Source organism: Arabidopsis thaliana, chromosome 5, assembly GCF_000001735.4.
Source record: "Arabidopsis thaliana chromosome 5, partial sequence".
Taxonomy (NCBI): Eukaryota; Viridiplantae; Streptophyta; class Magnoliopsida; order Brassicales; family Brassicaceae; genus Arabidopsis; species Arabidopsis thaliana.
The window spans coordinates 22,643,141-22,665,742 of NC_003076.8; the positions used below are offsets into that span (position 1 = coordinate 22,643,141).

The following is a 22,602-nucleotide window of genomic DNA, read 5'->3' on the forward strand; positions in this document are numbered from 1 at the left end:
TTTATATCTCGATTTCTTTTGTTATCAATTCCATTTACATCCAGTGTTCATCCAATTTTATGGTCGAAATAATACTTTCTAAAAGCTTGTTAGCATCCGTCAAACATTCTGTTTTCAAATTTTTAGTGAAAGTTTTTGTCATTTACCAAAATCAATAAAAAAAAATCTTTTAAGTTTTTAAAAATAACTAAACATTCCAAAATTGTATAAACCTTTAAAAAATTTCCCTAATAACAAATACGTAAATTGGTCATGTGTATTAATTTTATTTTATTTTTTTACTAAACACACCAAACAATTATTTAAAATTAGACTCACCATTGTTTGAAACTTGAGAGTTCCAAAAGATGCCCCTAAAACTTTTCAGCAAATTCTTATTTATTGCCCAATAATAAGTTTCCTTAGATTCTAAGATTATATTTCATGTATTTTATTTTTTTTCCCCCACATTTAAATCGAACAGAAACAATGTTTTTTTAGAAATGGTTCAACAGGTAGTTGACAAACCAGAAGATTGTTCAACATAAAAGAACACAAGTGGGTATAATTTGTTCATTTCCTCATATCTCAAATAATTCATATTTTAACCTCATGCTCTTATTAGATCCAATTACTGCGTCAATTTTTAATCGAGAAGCTCAGATCCAATAACGACAATTGCTACACGATCGGCTTGTGACGTGAAACGCGAGTGGGGAATCTTTCTTCATTATAATCCCATTTCTTTAGGTTAAAAATACTGCAATAATAACAAAATAAAAGGTTTAGTTTATTAAAATGTTTTGTTTACCATGATACTTGAGGGATTAAGGTTTCTAAGTTTCTTCATTACAATTTAAATCATAGCTGGACACTGTCACTAAGGATGCTTTAACATTTAAATGGTAAGAATATCCATTTTTATACAAGTTTCTAGGTTTACTCTTAGATTTAGATCGAGTCCTCTCAAAGTCTTAATTATATTATTTTCTTAACAAATTCATAGAGATTCAATGGTTAAAAGATTTATCGTGAAAATTAAAGATTCGAGTGTTCCTACAATGAGATTAATCATTATTGGTGGTAGTTGTGAATGCTTTAAATAGCAAAAATACCTAGTTCTTTTATGTCCAAAAAAACTAGTTTTTTTTTTTTGGTAAGCTCCAAAAAAACTAGTTTAGAGTTTGGTTTAGATCTCTTTGTTGTAACTTATAAATATAATGATAGAGATTTCTATTTATTATCAATCAAAACAACTTCTACACGCAAATTCGTTTACCTAATATTTTTTAATATTTTAATGTTCTTTCCAGTTTTGTTTTTGTTTCACTAAAGTCAGCCAAAATAATTCAATTATGATGGGCATATTATAAAAAAAATTACAGTAATTTTGTTCTTTATTTCCAATAATATGTCATATACTGTACACTTGTTTTCAGTTAATTTCTGTTTGATTAGTTTATTATCCACTCTACTTTAGTACAACCCAAATGTCAGAACATAGTCCACATGATTTTGTTTGACGTAAAGTTATAAATAATAGTCCACCTGATTTATTTTATTATCTTCTTTTTGTTTATAAAATAACCATCTTTTTCCCTTACAAAAATGTTCTTTATAACAGCAGACAAAAAAAATGTTCTTTCGAATATAATAAAATCAGGAAGAAAGTAAACAAGAAAAATATATGAAATTATTCATACCATAATAATACAAAAATTGATTGATTGGAACATATAATCGACCAGTTAGATATCTTTAATGATTTTCGATTATTTGAAATACATATTTATAAAAAGAATGAATAATGCAAATAAAAAAAGAAAAAGGAAGAGTTAAGGATAAATAATCAAATTAAAATTGAGAGGTCCCCAAACAAGATCTGACAAAGATAGATGAAGAATGGGTTGTCATGTTCTCCAACACAAGTCCCACTTTGGTGTGAGAGTTTCTCAATCTCTCTCTCTAACTTCTTACAACCAATCAACAGCTCACTGCCAAATCCCTAATTTTTTTTAAAAAACAGTTCTCTGAAAAATAAGAAAAACTAAACTGAAACAATTCTGAGCCTTTCAATTTCATATATTTTGTTTGGTTTCATACAATTATGGTTTGATATAGTTTGGTTTGAGTCAATTCCAACATATGAAGTGATGAATTAACAAATTAATTAAAAAGTTGATAATTAATCATTTGAACTTAAAATTAACAAAATTTAGTATATTCATTTCGGTTTGTTCCAACTACATTTAGGTTAAAAAATGTTGGGTTTTTCGAAATAAAAAATATTTAGGTTAGTAGTTATAGTTTTTTTTTTGGCCACCCCTAGTTTGGTTCTTGAGTAAAAATAACAGCAATTTAGTGATCGGCTCAAGAACACAACTTAACTTTGATTCTCTTAAAAGATTTTTTTCTGAAACAAAACTTTTGGACATTTAAGGTGGTCTGCCCACGGAGTCCAACAGAGTGCTCACTCTGGGTGCTTTTAACGTTGCACAAATCTCGTCGTGAATAAACAAAAACAAGAAAGCCAATATATGGCACAAGCCTACTATAACCATAGATGATAACGTTTTCGCAAATGTTTTTTCTTCTCTTTGATGAAAAAACACTGAATCATCATTACTTCTCCTCCTTCGCCTTCTCCCGCATGGCTATTCTTTTCTCTTCCCTGCAAACGTGATTATACAAATCATTGTCAAGCAACTATATATAAAAGACAAGTCTAAAGCATTTTGTTCTCTCAGTTCATGGATGGGGATAGATATTTATATACCTAGCTTGAGCTATTTCGTTCTTCCATTCCCGTCTCTTCTTCTTTTGCTTCCTTGGTTTAGATGGCTCTTCCACATTTTCAGATTTTGATTTCTTATCCTTTTTACCTCTCTTGTCCTCCTTTGATTTTGCAAGTTTTTCCTTGTTCTTTTTTTCTTTTCTTTCCTTAGGTTGCCTAACGGGAACAGAAGGCTTCTCCGTCTCTTCAATGGCCTCAGCTTCATCATCATCATCACTAGACACTTCAGCTTGCTCTACAGTTTCTACCGCATCATCATCACCTTCTTCTGAAGATTGCTTCACGTTGCTCATTTTCTTCAGCTGTATAAAGAAAAAGAACACAAGAGCATTACATCAAATTGTGTGGATTATATCAACTATTAGAGTATTGACAAGTGCATGGTTGATCGATTACAATGGCCAAAAGTGAGTACCTTTGCCACAAAAAATCCGTCCATGTTGTGTACATGAGGATAGAAACGTCTAGTCTTGTCCAAAGATGGCTGAAACCGGTGTTCTCTAAATCTGGTAAATCTGATGAAGAGAAGAAGGACAAAGAGTTAGAGACATTATTTAATGTTCCTTTAAATATCCCTCAGATGAAAAACTTGTGCATTACCCTTTTCTGCCAAAATCGAGACCACACGTAACGAGTTTAACATCCCTCTTTTTGAGGGCATAGTCAATGACGGCTTCATTCTGCACAATTTTTTCATACATAAAGAAAAATTAGGATGAATCAAATACAAAGAAGAAAATTATGGGGGAAATTATCAGTTAACTAACCTCAGTAACCATAATTGAACATGTTGAATAAACTATATATCCACCGGTTTTGGAATTGGCATCCACCATATCAATAGCAGCGAGTAGAAGTTGCTTCATGAACAAAAAAGGGTTAACTTAGCATGTGTTTAAGAATGAAAATTGGTCTGTTCAGATATAATAGAAGTTATTTAAGAAGGTACTGCCATACCTTTTGCAAGTGAGCAAATTTCTTTATCTCATCCATGGTTTTCGTTATTTTAACTGATTCATCTTTTGATATAATCTGTATTGGGTAGCAGAGGAGATTTAGTAACAAGGATCTAAAACTTAACTACAGTTTAACAGAGAGTAAGTTCGAAGTTCCTTACTCCAGTCCCACTGCAAGGCGCATCCAACAATACTCTATCAACCGTGTTCTGACCTAAAACCTTGGGTAGCTGACAGCAGCAAAGATAACGAAATAAAGAATAAGTGCAAGAAAATAAAACTGGGCAGCATGTTGAGCAAAATTAACCAGATCAAATTTTATAATTCCAGTCATTTCAGTAGTGTGAATTCAAGTAGATGTTACGGGGTTTTTAACATTTTGTGAACAGGTAGCAGAAATTCAACAGAAAAATCAATGTTCAAGAAGCTAACCTCTCTTCCATCATAGTTACAAACTATGGTATTTGTGACCCCCATACGATGCAGATTGGCAGTTAGCGACTTAAGCCTAGGTACTTTCATCTCATTCGCATATATTAAGCCTGGTAATAGCATCATTATAAACATTACTTAAACCAAAAAAAAAAAACATACGACAGCCAAATAGAATATGGGGATAAGAAGCAAGAGAAACCAATGAAGACATACCCGTATTTTTCATTAGAGCGGCGATATAAGTTGTTTTACCACCAGGAGCAGCACTGCATCGATATAAAATCTTGTTATAAACTCACACAACAAAACAGTCAAACACTAGAATTGGAATCATCACACGCCAACAAGGTCAAACGCTTTTTAGCTGCAGCGATTGTTTAGTAGATGAGTAGATGATGATAACTTACGCTACATCCACAATCCGCTCATTCTCTCGAGGGGCAAGGGCCATCACTGGCAAAAACGAACTAGCACCTTGAAGCTGCAAATACACCAAGTAGAGAGACTTAAGCAAACAATTGCATTCCATAAAGGTGAAGAAAAGGGAAAGACATCAGAAGATCACTTACCATGTAGTACCCAGCCAGATATTCAGGAGTTGCACCAATTGGGACTTGTGAATCATAAATAACAAGTCCAACCTGCAGTAGGACATCAGTAAATAAGACTTAGGACAGATCAACAATAGAAGATTCATAAAAATAGGACTGACAGAATAGAAAATAGTAAGAACAAACTACTTACTTTAGACCACTTGCTTAATGGGTCTAGATTGACTCCTCTGTTCAAAAGTACATCAGCAAGATCCCGTCTTCGAGTCTAAAGCAAAACATACATCACCATGAAATTGCAGAACTTGAAAGTCATAAGCTACAACCCAGTAAGTCACAACCAAGTTCACCTTAAGTGTGTTAGTTCGGATGGACGTAGGCCTTTGCTTTTCAAAAGCTTCAATAAGTTCCATAAGTTCACCAGGAGGAAACATCTGCAAGAGAAATCCCAATTCAACATCCATAAGTAAAGAATATCAGCAACATCCTATCCATACTATATCAAAGGAAAGAAACTAGAGAGTCTCACCTCAACCAAAGTTCCAATAAGAAAACTGTTATAACCATAATAAGAACCGAGATCAGCTTTGAGCTGTTCAACACAAGCTTTCCTCGTGGTGTCTTTTGGCCTGAAAGCCTTAAAATTTTTAAGAGCTCTAACAACTGAAATGTTAAATGAATCAACAATTAGAACACCAATCCAAACCAACCTAGATAAATACCATCACACCAACATTTCAACAGTAATAAAGCAACAAAATTTGGAAATGTTACTAACTCTCTTCAATTCTAGTCTTAAGTAGAGGAAGATCTGGTGGACCACGAGCTTCTTCTTCAAGCTCCTGGACAAATGAAAGATAACAACAACAGTTAGATATATGCTAAAACCAAAATCAAACAGAGTAAGTATTACACATGAAAAAAATGTTACCTCTTCAGTTGGTAGCCTAAACGCATCATGTTCAGGTTCTTCATCATGTACATCATCTTGCTTGATAAAATCCTCCAGTTCAGCAGCAGCATCTTTCTTCTGCATTGCTAAGTCTCTATCAATAGCATCAGATTTCGCCACAATATCGTCGTCGTCAGAGTCAGCATCCGAATCCGCATCTAAAGATCCTTCCTCATCTTCATCGCCGCTACCTTCTAGAAAATCGTCACCCAAAGTCTCTTCATCGTTCTCTTCCTCATCATCAGAGAATAACTGATTAGACCCGTTCTCTCCATCATCAGATTCATCAATCTCTTCTGATTCCACAGCTGGAGAAATATCATCTTCATCAGAACCATCGGAAACTTCGTCATCTTCATCAGAATCATCGGTAACTTCGTAATCTTCTAGAGGCTCTTCCTCCACAACTTCCTTCTTCTGCTTCTTCAATGGAGGTTTGTTCTGAGATTTCGCTCCTTTCTTCAACATTGAAGTTTGGGGTTTCATTGGAGGGGTTTTGGATTTGGTAAGCTGCTTCGTTGGAGGGGTTATCGATTTCGTCGCAGCCTTCTTCTTGTTACGAGTGAGGGCAGGCATGGCTACAGGTTTGAATTAGGGTTTTCTCGCGCGGCCAGGGTTTAAGAGAAGAAGTAGAAGATGATGATTGTTGGAGTACACAAAGGTATATTTGACTGGTGTCTATTATTGGGCTTTTGCCTAAATAATTATCGGCCCAATTTAAAACAAATTGAGCCCAATAACTATATGGTGCCTTGTTATTGATTATTCGATATGTTTATTCATACGCACACAACTTTCAAACTAGTGTGAACACGCAATATACTTTAAAATTTTGTTCCACAACCAAAAACAAATATGTCTCGATCAATAAACAAGACAACGAAACGGTGTCAACTTCGACACGAATCGAAACAACACGATCATCGATCTTGTTGGTACAAGCGTGCTCTTGAACTTGTGAAATAAAAACAACCAAATTTTTGTTTTTCCAAAACAAACAAAAACATTTGGAACAAAACATTAACACGGTTAAAATTCTCTCTACAAAAAAAACTTGTAAACTTTCACAAACTCTTGTTTTTCTACTTTTAGTTCTCTTTTATCTTTAGCGTTGTGACAAAATGTAGTTCCGAGATTTGAGGCATTAATTAAGAAGTTGAAAAGCATATTGGCGAAGTTGACAAAGATGGTTGACCACGTTTTTCCACTAATAGTAGAATAATTGGTTGGGTGGAAATTGGATTTTCAGTGGTCCAATTCTCAAACTTGTTCATCGTCTTTTTCTAACAAGTTGATGCTAGCTATTGTCATCTTTTCTTTTGGGACCGAGAGAGAAAGAAAACTAAAAAATCTTGAGAACTTGCTCATAATCTGTTAATGGTTTTGTCAATTTCGCTCCCATCAGTCAACGGAAGTTATAATCAATTTGTCAAAATCTCTATGACACGAAAGCACCTTATCTTGTACTAGCATTGTGTGAAATGGGTCGAGAATATATATTGTCATTATTCATTAGTCTTCTGTCTTGTGCGTACAAACTGAGTTGATATCGGCTCTATCTAATCACTAAGCAATCATAATAGATCAGTAACGTATCTAATGATTCTGAGGATAAACTAGTTGCTAAATTAGATTATTACTATTATCAGTTTTATGTATATTTACCAATAAAAAGATTCACTGTTTTATGTAAAAATAATCTTACGAGAACGAGTTAACGTTTAACCCATTCGTTGAATACATGCGTGCATGTAGAACACTCAAACTAAAAATTGGTTATGTCATATGTGTCTTGACCGATGAGATATATACGACTATATAGGGGGATTGGACTACAATCATTTAAGTTGATTTCTTTTCTATTATATATAGTGACACATTACATGTGACGATATGATGTATATAATAAAGATATTTATTTGTCCGCAAACGCATGATATCAAATGTAATATACATATCAATAACGCGTTTATATTAATCTCTAATACGTACAACATATTACAATCTCTACAAATATCGACATGCTTAAAACCAATAACGCGTTCAGTAGAACAATTTAATGCACGTTCACCAACCATTTTAACATCTTATGTTATTTACACTCGCGTAGTTCATAACATTTGGTTATTACTTATTAGTATATGGACCGGCCCTGCCGATTCAGACCTAATGCGACGATGTTTGAGACATCTTAACAATATGACTATGCTATGATGTTTGATCACCACCTCTATTATATAATGTAGCAAGATGATCAATTATTTGAATACAGTTTTAATTTGTTTGAGGACATACCTAAAATGCTCATATTTTTCTCATTGAAATTACCTTTGAGTCGGTGTTATTCATAAAAAAAGAAGACCATTTATTAGCTACATCATTTTCACATGACGGCTAGAAAAGTCTCATTCAAGAATCTGGTTGTGAAAAGCTAATAAATATATTAGGCCTATCGAGCCAAAAGTTGTTACACATGATTTCAAACATCAAATAAGTCATCGGAGTCAATATTAAAAAGTTCTACGTACATTAAATTCATAAGTTTTGGCAGTTAGAGACATGTCAAGTTGACAAGTTTCATCAGAACATGATCTTTTAGTCTTAGAGATAATTATGTAATTAATATGGCAATAGAGCTAGCTGGCAATAGATCTTAATTATCTAATTAAAGATGAATCACAGTCAAAATCGTTAGAGCTGGCAATAGAAACGTAAAAATGAACCTAGACGACAGTGCAATATCTAACCATGCATGGACTTTTAATTTACAAAAATAGAATATAGAATCAAAACGCAACGATTTAGGAATCTATTTATAGAAATAAAGAATCTGTAATAACTGCGATGGATATCCAAATTTTTTTATTTTTGTTCTTCTCGTCCTATAAATATGCCATCTTCTTGGAGTATTTCTTTACAACATTCTCTAAGCTTGTAATCGCGATTTAAGGCTTGTCCACCACATTACCACGAGTAGAATTGACCAAGTAAGTTTCCAACAAAACTTAAAACCTTTTCTTTGTTTTACGACAAATTCTTGTTATTGTGGTCCATAGGTTGTTTCTCACTTTCTTGCAAGTGATTTTTCATGATTTTTAAGATTTACGATTCATTAAATTACTTTACTAAAACTCAGATCGAATTGAGTTCTTCCATCTGGACTATCTTATATAATTAGTTAGGACTTTCTAATCCATTTTTAATTCAATTTTGTTGTATTTTAAAAGTCGGTCTACAAAATATTGTTTAAACTTAATAGCATGATACAGTACTTCAATATGGTGATGAATTGGCAACGAAAAATTTAAGTTGAATATGGAATACGCAGATAATTGAACAAGAAAGCCACTAAACCTAAATGCTGGTTTTAGTAAGTAGATAGATAACCTTTTTATTCTACTTGTTAGTTTATTTTTAACGAAATCTGAATTGTTGAAATATAGCTGAACCAATGACCCAATTCAGTCTTCAAATATCACTAGCAAACGTAATTGACATGACCATGGCATGTTTCAAGCATATTAGATTTCGATACGTCTTAACTTCTTAATTATCGGGACCAGCTACATACATTTTTAGTATATGTCATCATTATCTTTACTTCTTTTTTGTATCATCACAATTATTTCCATTTTATTTTTTTGTTCTTCTTCATGTGCAAAAGAAGAGGTACTTTGATAAGATTCCAGTCTATAGGATTCAATTAAGATACTAATTAAATACAGTATATACAGAATCTTGAGTTGTCCGCTTTCAAGATTCCAATACAGTTTACAAAATTCTGAATTAGTTATTCTTGTTGAGTCAATACTTTTGAAAGAATGTTGACCAAAAAAAAAAAAACCAAAGAAAACGGATCCTTATTTAACGGTCTCCTTAACCTTAATAATAGTAAAACGGTAAAAACCAAAATTCATGTGGTGTAAATTGTCTAAAGTCTGTATTTTTTTTTATTGACATCCATTTTTTTTGTGTCGAAAGTCTATATATGAAGTCAAATTCATGAACAAATGCTTCTAGGCTAAAAACGTTATCGTAATCTTTAATCTTCAGGCTTCTTTTCTAAAATTCCGACTGGTTACCGAGGGCTAGAAAATCCGGTCACCGTCGCCGGAGACAACCTCGGTTTCTAAACGAAACCATCGTGAAGGACGGAAAAAAGGAGCTTGAAGACAAAACAATGACGAGCGTTTTCGACGAACATAAACCCTCCGATGACTCTCACGAGTCCAAGATCGTCATCAATGGTAATGTATCTCTATGTTCCTTCGGTTTATTTCGGTTTATCCCGGTTTTGTTTCGATTCTTTAAATCTTCTAGTCGTTTATGGTTGGTTGGTTTAAGAGTGTGTGTTTGGATTGAATTTTAACGTGCAGGAGAAGAAGAGGTGTTGGAGGAGGAGAATGATAATCCGATTGAAGAAGTCCGGTTAACGGTACCGATAACCGACGATCCAACACTACCGGTGCTAACGTTTCGAACATGGACTCTTGGACTTTTCTCTTGCATATTGCTTGCCTTCGTGAACCAGTTCTTTGGTTTCCGGTCGAACCAGCTTTGGGTATCTTCAGTTGCGGCACAGATCGTGACCCTTCCGCTAGGGAAACTCATGGCAAAGACGCTACCGACAAAGAAATTTGGGTTTCCCGGGACGAATTGGTCGTGGTCTTTTAACCCTGGTCCGTTCAATATGAAGGAACATGTTCTTATTACAATATTTGCTAACACCGGAGCTGGTGGAGTTTACGCCACCAGTATTATTACCATTGTTAAAGCGTTTTATAATCGTCAACTTAATGTCGCCGCCGCCATGTTGCTCACTCAAACCACTCAGGTATATAGTTTTTACATGTCTTAAGTTTTATTGTCTTTTTGTTTTTATAATGGGTGGATATAACAGTAGCTACACAAAAAAAAAAAGCTATTATCTTCTTGATTACGTTCTTCAATCTTTATGATTACTGATTATTATTTTTCTCGCATTTTATACATTTACAAATTATTATATTCATTTTGTTGTTGTGGGTAATAGTCATTTAAATACTAGAACTATGGCCTAAGAAACAAATATTTTTAACGATTTGTGATCTTTAAGACTTTAACAATCATTTCTTTTGCAGTTGTTGGGATATGGATGGGCTGGAATCTTCAGGAAGTTCCTTGTGGATTCACCGTATATGTGGTGGCCGTCAAATTTGGTTCAAGTCTCACTCTTTAGGTTCGTTTCAATGACCCATATATGTGACTCTTATTGCTTTCTCTTAAGCCAAGTTTTGATTTTGGCTATGTAACAGAGCTTTACATGAGAAGGAGGATCTACAAAAAGGGCAACAAACAAGGTTTAGATTCTTCATCATTGTCTTCTGTGTGAGCTTTGCTTACTACATAATCCCCGGCTACCTTTTCCCTTCCATTTCCGCAATTTCATTTGTTTGCTGGATTTGGAAAAGCTCAGTGACCGCTCAGATTGTCGGTTCTGGGCTCAAGGGTTTAGGTATTGGTTCGTTCGGTCTTGACTGGTCCACAGTTGCTGGTTTCTTAGGCAGTCCGTTGGCTGTACCATTCTTCGCCATTGCCAATTTCTTTGGAGGATTCTTCATCTTTTTATACATTGTTCTACCTATCTTCTACTGGACTAATGCTTATGATGCTCAGAAGTTTCCGTTCTATACTTCACACACCTTTGATCAGACTGGACACACCTATAACATTACCCGTATCCTCAATGAGAAGAATTTCGATATCAATCTAGACGCTTACAACGGTTACAGCAAGCTCTATTTGAGTGTGATGTTCGCGTTGCTCTATGGACTCAGCTTTGGTTCTCTTTGCGCTACCATCTCTCATGTTGCCCTCTATGATGGAAAGTAAGGACCTTCCAACATCTTTTGAATAGCTTATTTTCTATGATGACTCTCTCTAAGCTTCTTTTGTGTTTGTATCTTAAGGTTTATATGGGGAATGTGGAAGAAGGCAAAGACAGCAACAAAGGACAAGTACGGTGACGTGCATTCGAGATTGATGAAGAAGAATTATCAATCAGTACCTCAATGGTGGTTCATCGCAGTTCTAGTTATTTCCTTTGCTTTCGCACTCTATGCTTGCGAGGGCTTTGACAAACAGCTTCAGCTCCCATGGTGGGGACTTATACTCGCTTGCGCCATCGCTTTGTTCTTCACATTACCTATCGGAGTTATCCAAGCAACTACTAACCAGCAAATGGGTCTTAACGTTATAACAGAACTGATCATCGGGTACTTATACCCAGGAAAGCCACTAGCCAATGTCGCTTTCAAGACATACGGATACATCAGTATGTCTCAAGCCTTGTACTTTGTAGGAGACTTCAAGCTTGGTCACTACATGAAGATTCCTCCAAGATCAATGTTCATCGTCCAGCTTGTTGCAACTGTGGTTGCATCAACTGTCTGCTTCGGAACAACCTGGTGGCTCATTACATCCGTCGAGAACATATGTAATGTCGATTTGCTCCCGGTGGGTAGTCCATGGACTTGTCCTGGAGATGAAGTGTTCTACAATGCATCAATCATATGGGGAGTGATTGGTCCAGGGAGAATGTTTACCAAAGAAGGTATCTATCCCGGGATGAACTGGTTCTTCCTTATCGGTCTCCTCGCTCCAGTTCCCTTCTGGTACCTATCGAAGAAGTTCCCAGAGAAGAAATGGCTAAAACAGATCCATGTTCCCTTGATCTTCTCTGCAGTAAGCGCCATGCCACAAGCTAAGGCTGTGCATTACTGGTCCTGGGCCATCGTTGGGGTTGTGTTCAACTACTACATCTTCAGGAGGTTCAAAACTTGGTGGGCGAGGCACAATTACATCCTCTCTGCGGCGCTTGATGCAGGTACTGCGATTATGGGAGTGTTGATATTCTTCGCATTCCAGAACAATGATATAAGCTTACCTGATTGGTGGGGGCTTGAGAATTCAGACCATTGCCCTCTAGCGCATTGCCCTCTAGCCAAAGGTGTTGTTGTTGAAGGTTGTCCCGTGTTTTAAGAATTGAAGTAGATGCAACGTTGTCCTGAAAGGGGTAACTGTTGATGGCTTCGGTAACCTTATATCTGTGTAAAACCCTCCAAGTTAAGGGACTCAAACAATGTAAAGCACTAGATTTGGTTTCATGTTCTTCAGTATTTAACTATTCCCTTTGTAAGTATAAGAACAGTAGCCAAATAAAGTAGAGCTTTCTTCATTCCAACTATATAATCAAAATGTAACAAGCTCCAAAAGATATCATTCAAATGATATAACTAAGGTTTAAGATGTGTACCAATTAAAAGTAATTTGAGCTCTGTTGCATAGCTGGATAATACTTTAACAAGATTCAAGGGAAATTTTAAACAATGGTCTCCGAGAACTTTTTTGTTTTTCGACAGAAGATGATGAAAGCAAAAGTCTAGTTTAGCTATGTCGCATACCCATCTTCAGTTGAAAAGTCCAGGGTTTAGCCAGTCCCTGCAATTACAGTGAATATGAGTGAGATATTACCATCTGGTACATAAAGGTTCTAGCTTCTTTTTTTTTGTTTCAGTTCGTGTATTTAACTTACTTTGTTACATCATCAAGATGATCATCAACATCTGTGACGTCCTTCCATTTCTCAGATGAAATGTAATCTGACAAAACTACATTGGCCGATGGCTCTTTTAAGAGTAGCTTGCTTCCTCCATCTGCTCCAACTACTCTCCAGTTCTTAGAAGCATCCTTCACACAGAGCTAGCATATACATACAACATACACTATCACTAAATCCGTAAAAAGTGACAAATAGGAGTTTAACAGCTGCAGAGAAACTGCATCAAGCAGAAAGTACCAAAAGAAAAGGGCGAGAAAGGGTTTATTACATAGACCATATAAGCTTGGTGTCAAGAAGGTTGGTAGCACAATTCAAGCAAACAGTGTGAACTTTAATTAGCTAGTATAGTCATGTATATCTTATAAATTTACAGTATTTGCTTAGGATGCAAAGTTGAGACAAGAGCCTGGAGTAACCATAAATTAGCATATACAACAAAATTTGAGTGTCTCAGTCTTTCACTATTTTCTCTTGATCTTATATTGAGCATAACAATATACCAAAACCATATTTTCAAATACCAAGAAGCTATACTGGTGTAGAGTGGCCTTGATATATATTAAATACTAAATTGACTAACTTCTCAATCTCATATTCATATTCTCCTAAGCTTTTCAAAGCATTTTCATGATTAGAAATACCAACCTGCATCACAGGGCTTCGCTCTTTACCCTTTGATAAGGCTTCAAGCTTTTTGTTGTTCAACTACAAACAGCATAAAGGGACAAAACATAAGATAGTTAAACGAAAATGCTGCATTTGAAAGTAAAGGATAAGACATTTAATTACCAAGAGAATTGGTGCCTGAGGGAAATAGCGAGAAATGTGATCACCAATGTTTTTAGCCACACCACAGAGCTCAACGTCATCAAACCTCTCGTTTGCATGAAAGTATCCAACAATACTTAAACCTTGAGCCACATAATGCTCCTCTATCTACCACAACAAAAAATATACCTGAATCCGTAAGTTTTTCTTTAAAGGATATAGGTACAAACAAAGCTACAGAACAAACACATAAAGATCTGAAATTTCTATGTTAATATAGAAACAACAATAAGACTTCACTGAGAATCAAGCAAACATATAGAAAACTAAGAACAAGCTAATAATAACATATGCAGCTCAAGCTTAGTACACGAACTAAAAATTTCCAGAATTCGTAATTCAATATACATACCAATGCAATCAGATCATAATCTCTTTCAAAATTCAATTTCAAAGCTCGTAAAATCAAATCGATTCGAATAAGAAGAGATACGAACCATGATGAGGGAGATCTCGAGAGGAGGAAGGAGAGCGAGGTTAGAGTGAAAGAGCGGCACAGAATCTGAGATCTCTACAACTCCGTCGTCCTTAGGGCTGATTCTACCGACGAGGACTCCGTTGACCGCCGCCGTCTTGTGTCGCAGCGAGTGAAGAACGAGTTTGATGTACGCGTTCTGGGAGATCTCATACTTCAATTCTCCGTTACTTCCCATTCCCATTTCTAACTCGATCGGCGACTCACTGAGTCAATTGAAAGGAAAATTATAATGTCGCAAAAGCAAATCGAGAAATCGTTCTGAGATTTAGCTCCTTTGTTAACGACGGACAGTGGAATCTCGCACTAAACCGGGTTCGGGTCAGCCCGATTTTATCACCGAAAACCCTATTCCCCACAAGTTTTCACTTTACTACATTAAAGTTTTTGAAATTATAGAAAAAGTCAAAAAGGTTTATTATATTTACTAATTGCACCTCATAATACACATCAAGTGACGACAAAAAAAAAAATACACATCAAGTTTTACATTACTTCTAAACTACACCATCTATTTCATTATCGTACAAATAAACCCACCAAGCCCTCTTGTCACATTATGATATCAAAATATTTTTATTAGTATACTTTACTACACTAATTTGATATCAAAACTGAACCAATTTTACAAACTAAAACCTGAAGAAGAAAAAGTAAAACTCATTTTTTTTCTCTTTGGCAATCTAATCAAATTGTAAAACTATACGATATTTGCAGTTATCGTCTTGGAGAGAAGTGGGTCAACAGAAACTACGGTTACTCCGGTCTCTCCTCCTCCGTCGTCAGCCTCGGCTTTAGGTTTTGAAACGGTGACGTTTTGCTTTGGCAGCTGCTTGTTTGACATGTGATCGATGGATTTCCCCGGAAGATTGAGCCACGTGTAGACAGACATGCCTCCAAGAGCTGCGATAGCGCCGCAGATGCTGATGAAACCAGGGTCAGAGCCGAAGATAACGTAACCTCCAAGCAAGATCACACATGTCTTGAATTGCCCTAATACTACATGAGATGTTGCTGATGTTGCCCTGTAAGAAACAACAAATTTAGTTAGCATTTTATAACCTCAAGACTGAACTTCCAACCAAAGCAAGAGAACAAAAAGACTAACCCGAGAGCGAGTGCACCAGACCATTGGAGAAGAAAGCCGAGAAGAGCCGAGATGAGGATTGCGGAAGAGTTAGTTAAATCCCATTTGAAAAGCAAAACTCCAGGTGGGTCAAGCCATGGCATGAGAGCCAACAAGAAGAAGACAGTAAACGGTGTTGTCTTCCACATCAATCTACATTCAATAAAGCCTTTATTTTAAGAGACTTGTATTGCTTACACCTCAAGTAAAAGTAAAAGAGAGAGATTCTTATTTCTTACGCTAGGGCAGTCCAATTAGCTTGTTGCTGAAGATTAGACCAGAGTATTTTGTTAATGGCACTTGGAATAATCCAAGCAACAGCAACTAATGCACCAAACAAATTAAATTCTAGATCCGTCACTGTCGCGATTGCCACACCTAGAGATACTACAGCTAATGCCATGACCTGTAAGAGGACAAATTGCAAAAACAGAGTAAGCACCAAAAACATGTAATGAATTCTTGATTGTTTTGTTGACATGTCATAAAAGATATAAGCGAAACCTTTGTGGAAGAAATGGTTTTCTTGAAGAGAACAAACTCGGCAAGAACAATCGTTGGTGTAACTGCGATCTTAGCCATTTGATAGAATCCAACGCTGGAAACAAAGAAGAACAAAAGCTTTCAAGCTTAAGCTATGAATCTTGATTCAAACTTTAGCGATTGAGCTATGAACCTATTGTGTTTGAGACTGGTATTAGCGAGTCCAGAAGCAAAGGCCATGACAGCTCCAAGAGAGAAAAGAGATGAGAAAGGTGTTGTCTTTGATGGAGGAGACATTGGAAGCAAAGAGAGAGACTTGAAGAAAGCTAAAAGAATCCAAGCCACGGTATAATGAATCAATGTTAGAAAGATTGGGAAATTGAATCCAACTCTTCCCATCACCTGCACAATTCAACCTTACAATTACATTCACATGGTAAATAAAAAAAAGAGAAAGAAGAATTTGAGATTGAAGAAACCAAATTACTAATTTATTGGCAAGGATGATTCCAACAGCAACAACGAAATTAAAGGACATTGCAACAACAGGGCCACAAAATCTCTGTTGTTGCCTTTTAGCTCCTTCTGATGTTTTAAGCTCATTGTACAAAGAACTTCTGAGTTCTTCCAAAGCTCGTCCTACAAATTCACAAACAGATCAAAAAAGCCTAAAGGTCCGATCAAAACCATTAAAGATCCGATCAAAACCATTTAACTTAAACGGTGAAGAACAGAGACAACGTGGGAATAAATAAAGCATCATTTTTGATCATGAGAAATCTGAATTATGATGAGGCAAATCAAATGAAGAATATGGAGGCAGATTCATGAATTGTTGTTATAATAATGACGTACCTGCTTCTGCAGCATCACTATCTTTCCTTTTGAGAAATTTTCTTGCATCTTTTCCTAACAAAGAATCAACCAGACCCATCACACAGCAAATTAACAAAAATAAAAAATTTGCAATCCTCTCTCCGATTGTTTTAATATCTTCTAAGAAAAAAACCAGATCACATTTTCCATTTTGATGGAAGAAAAACTTTACTTTTAAACAAATAATACGAAAATGACTGAAAAAAATCTGGATTTTAATGTCATGGTATAATTGTTTCGGCTGTTGTACAAGAAGCAGAGCCCTTATAGAGAGAGAGAGAGAGAGAAAAAAAGATAGAAATTTAGCAGTTTGCTTGAAAACGCAGTTTCATTGCGTATCTTTCTGTTTTATTTTATTTTAAATCAATTTATCTCGAAAATTAAGAAAATTTTGAGGAATTTTTCAGGGATTTTTTTTGTTTCTCTTGAGGAAATTGTCGAGTTTGTAATTTGCCACGTGTTGACTTCATCAACGTACAAAATTGTGACTTCATTGATAAAAAATTATTCAGATCGGTACGAGGTTTTATCTTTCTTTCTTTTTTAATGCACAAAACATTCAGATTTTAGTGGTAGTTTTTATTTACAAGAGTGCCTCTGTACCTAACAAAATTAAAACACACACATATATATATATATATATATATGACATTAACTAACTACCAATTTTGTGATCACAATAATGACATTGTACATTTTTGTACATAGTTTAAGCTGCTAGCTTATAGTCATAAGCATATAGACGTCACCTCACGCAACATACTGTTGTGGAAACATAACACTATCAGTAAAAAAAATTAACTTTGAAAGAGTAGCGTTAATTAGTTCCGCAACCTACCAAAAGAAAGAAAGAAAGAAGTGTTAGTTAGCCAAATGATTAAATAGCAAAAGCTTTGGTTAAGTGTCATACGTATAAAGAGTAAATTAAATGAATTTTATGTATAAGTGATGAAAGTTGATGATACTTAAAAAGCTTATTATCACTTTACGAATAAAAATGACTTAACATGTACGCTTGACCTCGAAAACGAGAAGCTTTAATTCCAAGATTTCGAAGTCTCAACAAACTTTTGGAGCCGAGGGCCTACGTAATAAAACAAAAAGCTTGCATGGCCACGTCATCATCTCTTTGTATAAGTAAACTTCTTATTCTAATAAAAATGTAAGATTTGTGGATCCACTACTTTAATTTCTGTCGATTTTAGTATGATTGAAACATTAACACCGATAAAGTCAGGTCCCCTGGTCGTCTTTTGGTTCATAAAGGTAATCCCATTTTGGCGAAATTTGTTTGAACTTGGAAGTGGAAGAAGTGAAAATACATGTAGCACAAGACTGAGATTGACGAGCCTTATTGATTCGGCCCATTTTTATTCAGACCTTATGTTAGTTAACTGGCCCGATCAGCCGCCTGATGGCTGGTGAATAAACCCGATCATTACTCAATAAATCACACAATTATTATTGTAAATCTTTTTCATCTAACTAAAATACTGAACTTTCTAAACAATTGACCATTTTGTTTTGTTTATTGTTTTACAGAAGAATTAATGTTTCCATGCATTACGGATTTATAGTTAAGATTTTAAAGTCTAGAGGTTAGATTTAATTAGAGTTTGAATTTAAATTATTTTATTAATTTATGAAACTCTACACTATTTTTTTTAATAATGTTGATACAAAATTTAGGTTATTCACGTAATTCTCGTATTATGAATTTATTATGTACTTGACAGAATTATTTCATCAATCTTTTTTTCGTTAATTTTTTCCCAAAATTTTAGCCCATGTTTTTAAAAACATGGGGCCAACTTTTGATCATGATTCATGCATGATATCAAGCACTAATTTGTCATTTCCTAACAAATTTCCTGATAGAAAACTTGGGTCAACGTTCTGGTACGGTAATATTAAAAATTTATAATCAAGAAATGGAACTTCGTGCCATAAAATAAAATAGTAAGAAAATGGTAATCACGTGTAAGTAAATATTAATCGAGTGCTTGTTTTGGAATAGAAGAAATAAATCTGTCGATCTTACAATAATCACAGAGACAGGAGAACGTGTTAGATTGTGAGTTTGTGACTTGCGTTAATTATCTGGCTTTGTTGTGTCATGCATGTTCTAGGCATGTGACATTCTTTTAGTTGACAATTTGTATCGGTCTAATTTACTTATAGCAAAAACATCAATAAAGTTTCATAAAAAAAATTATGTCTCAAATTACTGATTTTAATTCCAGGAATAGACCCATCAATTAGTCGTCGGTTAGGGCATTTCCGTCATTTTAAAGTTAAACTAAGATAGTTTCTCTTTTCTGTCTCCTCCATTAATGTCCCAATCATAAAACATTCAATTATCATCTGAGATTTGAGAATAATAAATAAATAAATAAATAAAAATCTGAAACATCTCTTTCTCTGTTTCTTCTTACAGCTTCAAGGCAAAACAAACCCCCAAACAAACAAAAAACCTTCTTTTCAAAGATTTTCAAAAAATCGGCTCTTGGAGGGAGACAGAGATTGATCGATGGAATTGGTCCCGTACGATTCGGAGACGAAATCATCGATCCCCACAAATCTCGCGTGGCAAGAGATGTTTCGTTCCGCTTCATCTCGTAAACCTCAAGACCCTCCGTCTTCTTCTTCTTCATCGCCACCGCGTAAACCTTCCGGCGATGGATCATCAAGCAAAACATCTTTATCAACCGTTGATTCCCAAGCCCGTCTCGCTATGTACATAGCAATGGCTCACGCTGGTCTCGCTTTCGCCATTTGTGTTCTGTATTTCGTCGGAAAGCTATTACAAGAGTATCTAAGACCGATTCAATGGGCGATTCTCTGTTCGATTCCTTTACGAGGTATTCAAGAAACCCTTGTTGATTTCTGGAGCGAGCCTTTGAAATTAGGGCTTACGGAAGTTGTTCTCGCTGTTCCTGTTTCTGTCTTCAATGTTTTCATCGGGTCGATTGTGGATATTAAAAACGTCTGCTTTAGGGTTTTTCTTAGGAGATCGAAACCTAAGAGAACGAGGAAGAAGAACGATACTGGGTTTTCTAAACTGGTTAAATGGTTAGTCTCTTTTGGTGTCTTTGTCATTGCTTATGAGAGGATTGGTGGAATTGGGTCTCTTGTCATTCTCTCTTTAGGGTTTTTGTTTAGTTCCAAGAATGTTGATTCGTCTCTCTCTGCGGTCTCTTCTCTGAGGAGTAATAGTTTTAGGAGAAGCCATTTCACTGCTTATTTCACTAGAGGGATAATGACGAGATTGAATACTATAGTTGCTATTGGTTTGATTGTGCTCATGATTGTTGGATCTTTGACTGGTGTCATCTTCTTCTCGTATAAGATTGGTGTTGAAGGGAAAGATGCTGTTTATTCTCTGAAATCTCATGTTGAAGAGAGTAATTACGCTGAGAAGATTGGGATCAAGCAATGGATGGATGAGAATGATGTTCCGGGAATGGTTGATATGTATACAACGAAGTTTTATGAAACGGTTTCTGAGCAGATTGATAGTTTGGCAATGCAGTATAATATGACGGAGTTAGTCACTGGGATTAAGCATTTTGTGATCGGGCATCCTCAGAACACGTCGACGCCTTCCACGGCGCTTATAACTCCGTCTCCTTATACAGAGAAGCTCATGAGTTTGAGGACTCGGGTTAAGAATCGAGAGTGGAGTCAGATATACTCGGAGGTTGATGTGATCTTCAGGGAGCTTATTATCACTAGAGAAGATTTAGTAGAGAAAGCTAAAGGCTTTGCTGTTAAAGGAATGGATGTATCGCAACGGGTTTTCTCGAGCAGCGCATCGGTTGTTGGAGGCGGTGCTAAGTTCGTTTTCTCTATTGGAAACTTGATAATCTCAGGAGCAGCAGAGTTTTTCAACTTTATCTCTCAGCTAATGATTTTCATTTGGGTTTTATACATTCTTATCACATCAGAATCAGGCGGTGTGACTGAGCAAGTCATGAACATGCTCCCGATCAACGCAAGCGCTAGAAACAGATGTGTCGAAGTCTTAGACTTAGCGATATCCGGCGTGCTTTTAGCAACAGCGGAAATCGCCTTCTTCCAAGGATGTCTCACTTGGCTATTGTTTAGACTATACAATATACATTTCCTTTACATGTCAACCGTTCTTGCCTTCATCAGCGCTCTGTTACCGATTTTCCCTTACTGGTTCGCGACAATCCCAGCGGCTTTGCAGCTCGTGCTAGAAGGAAGATATATTGTTGCAGTGATTTTATCTGTGACTCATCTTGTGCTAATGGAGTATGGTGCTTCAGAGATTCAAGATGACATTCCTGGGTCCAATGCTTACCTTACTGGACTAAGTATTATTGGTGGAGTCACTCTGTTTCCTTCTGCTCTAGAGGTAAGAAAATTAAAGGATTGGGTCTTTATGAAATTTGGAACAAAAATTGGCGATTTTGTAATGTTTTTTTCGGGTATTTTGTTGTTGCAGGGAGCGATAATGGGGCCGTTGATAACGACGGTGGTGATTGCTTTGAAGGATCTGTATGCAGAGTTTGTTCTGAATGAGCCAAAGAAGATCAATTAGTTGTTATTGGTTTCTTTAATAGGAGCTTCAAGTGCTTTTGCCGTGGCTGCTTTGTCTTGGAAGAAGATTCATGTAGATTAGTAGAGAGACTCAAGTGTTGATTGAAGTGTGTGTTTTGTGTGGATTGTAATTTATAGTGTGGAGAGAAATGTGTAGCAGTAAATTTCAATTTCTTGTTGTCACTGTTGTATTATTGTATGAGTTCTGATTCTTTTGGGAAACCTTGTAAATTTCTTTGCCATATTCGTTTTTCTTTTAAACTTTAGGTTTTACAAATAACTTATGGAATTAGCATTTGAATTAGAGTTGAGCTGACGAAAATGTTAATAATCTGTTGTATTTTTTTTGTAAAAGTATATGTTTATAAACATGAAATATAAATATTCTTACTTAACAAAACAAAACAAATGGTGTTATACAGTAGTTAAGAGAGCTTAAAGCCCAATACCAATCAAACCATCTCTAGCTTATACAAATGATGTTATTATGACAACTAAGCCCAATCAAATAAGAGTATGTGCAGTAAATTGTAGTAACTAGTAGTATCAAATTATAATAAATACGGGTACGTAAGTGTAAGTGATGTCGGAAGTACCAAAGAAGCGGGTCAGAGCCGTGTTACAGAAACTGATAATGCGACTTCAAGCTAATAATAATCCACGTGTCTTGTGCTCGTGTGACGTGTCATGATTTGATGTTGTTTTTTGGATTTTCCTTTCTTTCCACAAATAAATAATTGGTCAATGTTGAGTGATGGAGATTTTCTCTTGTTTAAAGTAATCATGTTCGTTAAGTTATATCCCGCCATTGGTCCCCGAATGGTCGACGAGGCCGACATATGTATGCAAATACATGGTCTAAAATGAAATTTAAATAACGTCATGAAATAATATTTTAATTAAATTATCCTTATTATAAGATCACAGAGTATACAAGTCTTTTTGTTACTAGTGTTTTAATTGTTTAATCACCATTGCGTA

General features: G+C 35.5%; 5 protein-coding genes and 1 long non-coding RNA gene across 9 annotated transcripts; 2 read left to right on the plus strand and 4 right to left on the minus strand.

Moving 5' to 3' along the window:
• Positions 1-2,307: 2,307 nt before the first annotated feature.
• Positions 2,308-6,377, minus strand: OLI2 (S-adenosyl-L-methionine-dependent methyltransferases superfamily protein). The gene is made up of 16 exons (NM_180596.2): positions 5,647-6,377; positions 5,494-5,557; positions 5,245-5,378; positions 5,066-5,149; positions 4,909-4,983; positions 4,734-4,805; positions 4,572-4,645; positions 4,378-4,430; positions 4,162-4,271; positions 3,891-3,959; positions 3,731-3,805; positions 3,541-3,633; positions 3,374-3,453; positions 3,189-3,288; positions 2,756-3,075; positions 2,308-2,650 (listed from the first exon to the last, which is right to left on the minus strand). Exons 1-16 carry the CDS (start codon positions 6,241-6,243, stop codon positions 2,602-2,604), a joined length of 2,049 nt encoding a protein of 682 aa, NP_850927.1. The 5' UTR covers positions 6,244-6,377; the 3' UTR covers positions 2,308-2,601.
• A 3,197-nt stretch (positions 6,378-9,574) lies between these two features.
• Positions 9,575-12,966, plus strand: OPT1 (oligopeptide transporter 1). The gene is made up of 5 exons (NM_124975.4): positions 9,575-9,914; positions 10,044-10,501; positions 10,788-10,885; positions 10,962-11,534; positions 11,616-12,966. Exons 1-5 carry the CDS (start codon positions 9,848-9,850, stop codon positions 12,685-12,687), a joined length of 2,268 nt encoding a protein of 755 aa, NP_200404.1. The 5' UTR covers positions 9,575-9,847; the 3' UTR covers positions 12,688-12,966.
• Positions 12,398-12,677, minus strand: AT5G08425. The gene has a single exon (NR_143077.1). It is a non-coding gene; the product is annotated as an other RNA (long non-coding RNA).
• On the minus strand, positions 12,858-14,944 carry emb2731 (Uncharacterized protein family (UPF0172)). Its single transcript, NM_124976.4, has 5 exons — positions 14,533-14,944; positions 14,057-14,203; positions 13,913-13,972; positions 13,241-13,407; positions 12,858-13,146 (listed from the first exon to the last, which is right to left on the minus strand). The coding sequence occupies exons 1-5, from the start codon at positions 14,752-14,754 to the stop codon at positions 13,116-13,118; spliced, it is 627 nt and encodes a 208-aa protein (NP_568832.1). The 5' UTR covers positions 14,755-14,944; the 3' UTR covers positions 12,858-13,115.
• Positions 14,945-14,971: 27 nt separating this feature from the next.
• On the minus strand, positions 14,972-17,365 carry AT5G55950 (Nucleotide/sugar transporter family protein). Of its 4 annotated transcripts, NM_124977.4 has the most exons (7): positions 17,035-17,365; positions 16,667-16,818; positions 16,373-16,581; positions 16,201-16,294; positions 15,936-16,102; positions 15,679-15,849; positions 14,972-15,595 (listed from the first exon to the last, which is right to left on the minus strand). In NM_124977.4, exons 1-7 carry the CDS (start codon positions 17,111-17,113, stop codon positions 15,271-15,273), a joined length of 1,197 nt encoding a protein of 398 aa, NP_200406.1. In that variant the 5' UTR covers positions 17,114-17,365; the 3' UTR covers positions 14,972-15,270. The 4 variants fall into 4 exon arrangements, with proteins under 4 accessions (NP_200406.1, NP_001332486.1, NP_001332488.1 ...); NM_001345172.1 differs by having other exon boundaries at positions 14,972-15,849; positions 17,035-17,357; NM_001345173.1 differs by having other exon boundaries at positions 16,373-16,818; positions 17,035-17,354.
• A 2,026-nt stretch (positions 17,366-19,391) lies between these two features.
• Positions 19,392-21,959, plus strand: AT5G55960 (transmembrane protein C9orf5 protein). The gene is made up of 2 exons (NM_124978.4): positions 19,392-21,436; positions 21,527-21,959. The coding sequence occupies exons 1-2, from the start codon at positions 19,586-19,588 to the stop codon at positions 21,620-21,622; spliced, it is 1,947 nt and encodes a 648-aa protein (NP_568833.1). The 5' UTR covers positions 19,392-19,585; the 3' UTR covers positions 21,623-21,959.
• The last annotated feature ends 643 nt before the right edge of the window (positions 21,960-22,602 follow it).

What these genes read in the sequence shown, in the direction of transcription:
- OLI2 (NM_180596.2), bottom strand. Translation starts at nt 6,243, where the DNA reads ATGCCTGCCCTCACTCGTAACAAGAAGAAGGCTGCGACGAAATCGATA. An exon ending in TTAGGCTACCAACTGAAGAG is followed by an intron (nt 5,558 to 5,646) that starts GTAACATTTTTT and finishes TCATTTGTCCAG; the next exon opens with GAGCTTGAAGAAGAAGCTCG. An exon ending in GTAACTATGATGGAAGAGAG is followed by an intron (nt 3,960 to 4,161) that starts GTTAGCTTCTTG and finishes TGCTGCTGTCAG; the next exon opens with CTACCCAAGGTTTTAGGTCA.
- OPT1 (NM_124975.4), top strand. Translation starts at nt 9,848, where the DNA reads ATGACGAGCGTTTTCGACGAACATAAACCCTCCGATGACTCTCACGAG. An exon ending in TGCTCACTCAAACCACTCAG is followed by an intron (nt 10,502 to 10,787) that starts GTATATAGTTTT and finishes TTTCTTTTGCAG; the next exon opens with TTGTTGGGATATGGATGGGC. An exon ending in GTTGCCCTCTATGATGGAAA is followed by an intron (nt 11,535 to 11,615) that starts GTAAGGACCTTC and finishes TTGTATCTTAAG; the next exon opens with GTTTATATGGGGAATGTGGA.
- emb2731 (NM_124976.4), bottom strand. Translation starts at nt 14,754, where the DNA reads ATGGGAATGGGAAGTAACGGAGAATTGAAGTATGAGATCTCCCAGAAC. An exon ending in AGCGAAGCCCTGTGATGCAG is followed by an intron (nt 13,408 to 13,912) that starts GTTGGTATTTCT and finishes TGTATATGCTAG; the next exon opens with CTCTGTGTGAAGGATGCTTC. An exon ending in CATCTTGATGATGTAACAAA is followed by an intron (nt 13,147 to 13,240) that starts GTAAGTTAAATA and finishes CTGTAATTGCAG; the next exon opens with GGACTGGCTAAACCCTGGAC.
- AT5G55950 (NM_124977.4), bottom strand. Translation starts at nt 17,113, where the DNA reads ATGGGTCTGGTTGATTCTTTGTTAGGAAAAGATGCAAGAAAATTTCTC. An exon ending in AAACCATTTCTTCCACAAAG is followed by an intron (nt 16,103 to 16,200) that starts GTTTCGCTTATA and finishes GTCCTCTTACAG; the next exon opens with GTCATGGCATTAGCTGTAGT. An exon ending in GCTAATTGGACTGCCCTAGC is followed by an intron (nt 15,850 to 15,935) that starts GTAAGAAATAAG and finishes TATTGAATGTAG; the next exon opens with ATTGATGTGGAAGACAACAC.
- AT5G55960 (NM_124978.4), top strand. Translation starts at nt 19,586, where the DNA reads ATGGAATTGGTCCCGTACGATTCGGAGACGAAATCATCGATCCCCACA. An exon ending in TGTTTCCTTCTGCTCTAGAG is followed by an intron (nt 21,437 to 21,526) that starts GTAAGAAAATTA and finishes TTGTTGTTGCAG; the next exon opens with GGAGCGATAATGGGGCCGTT.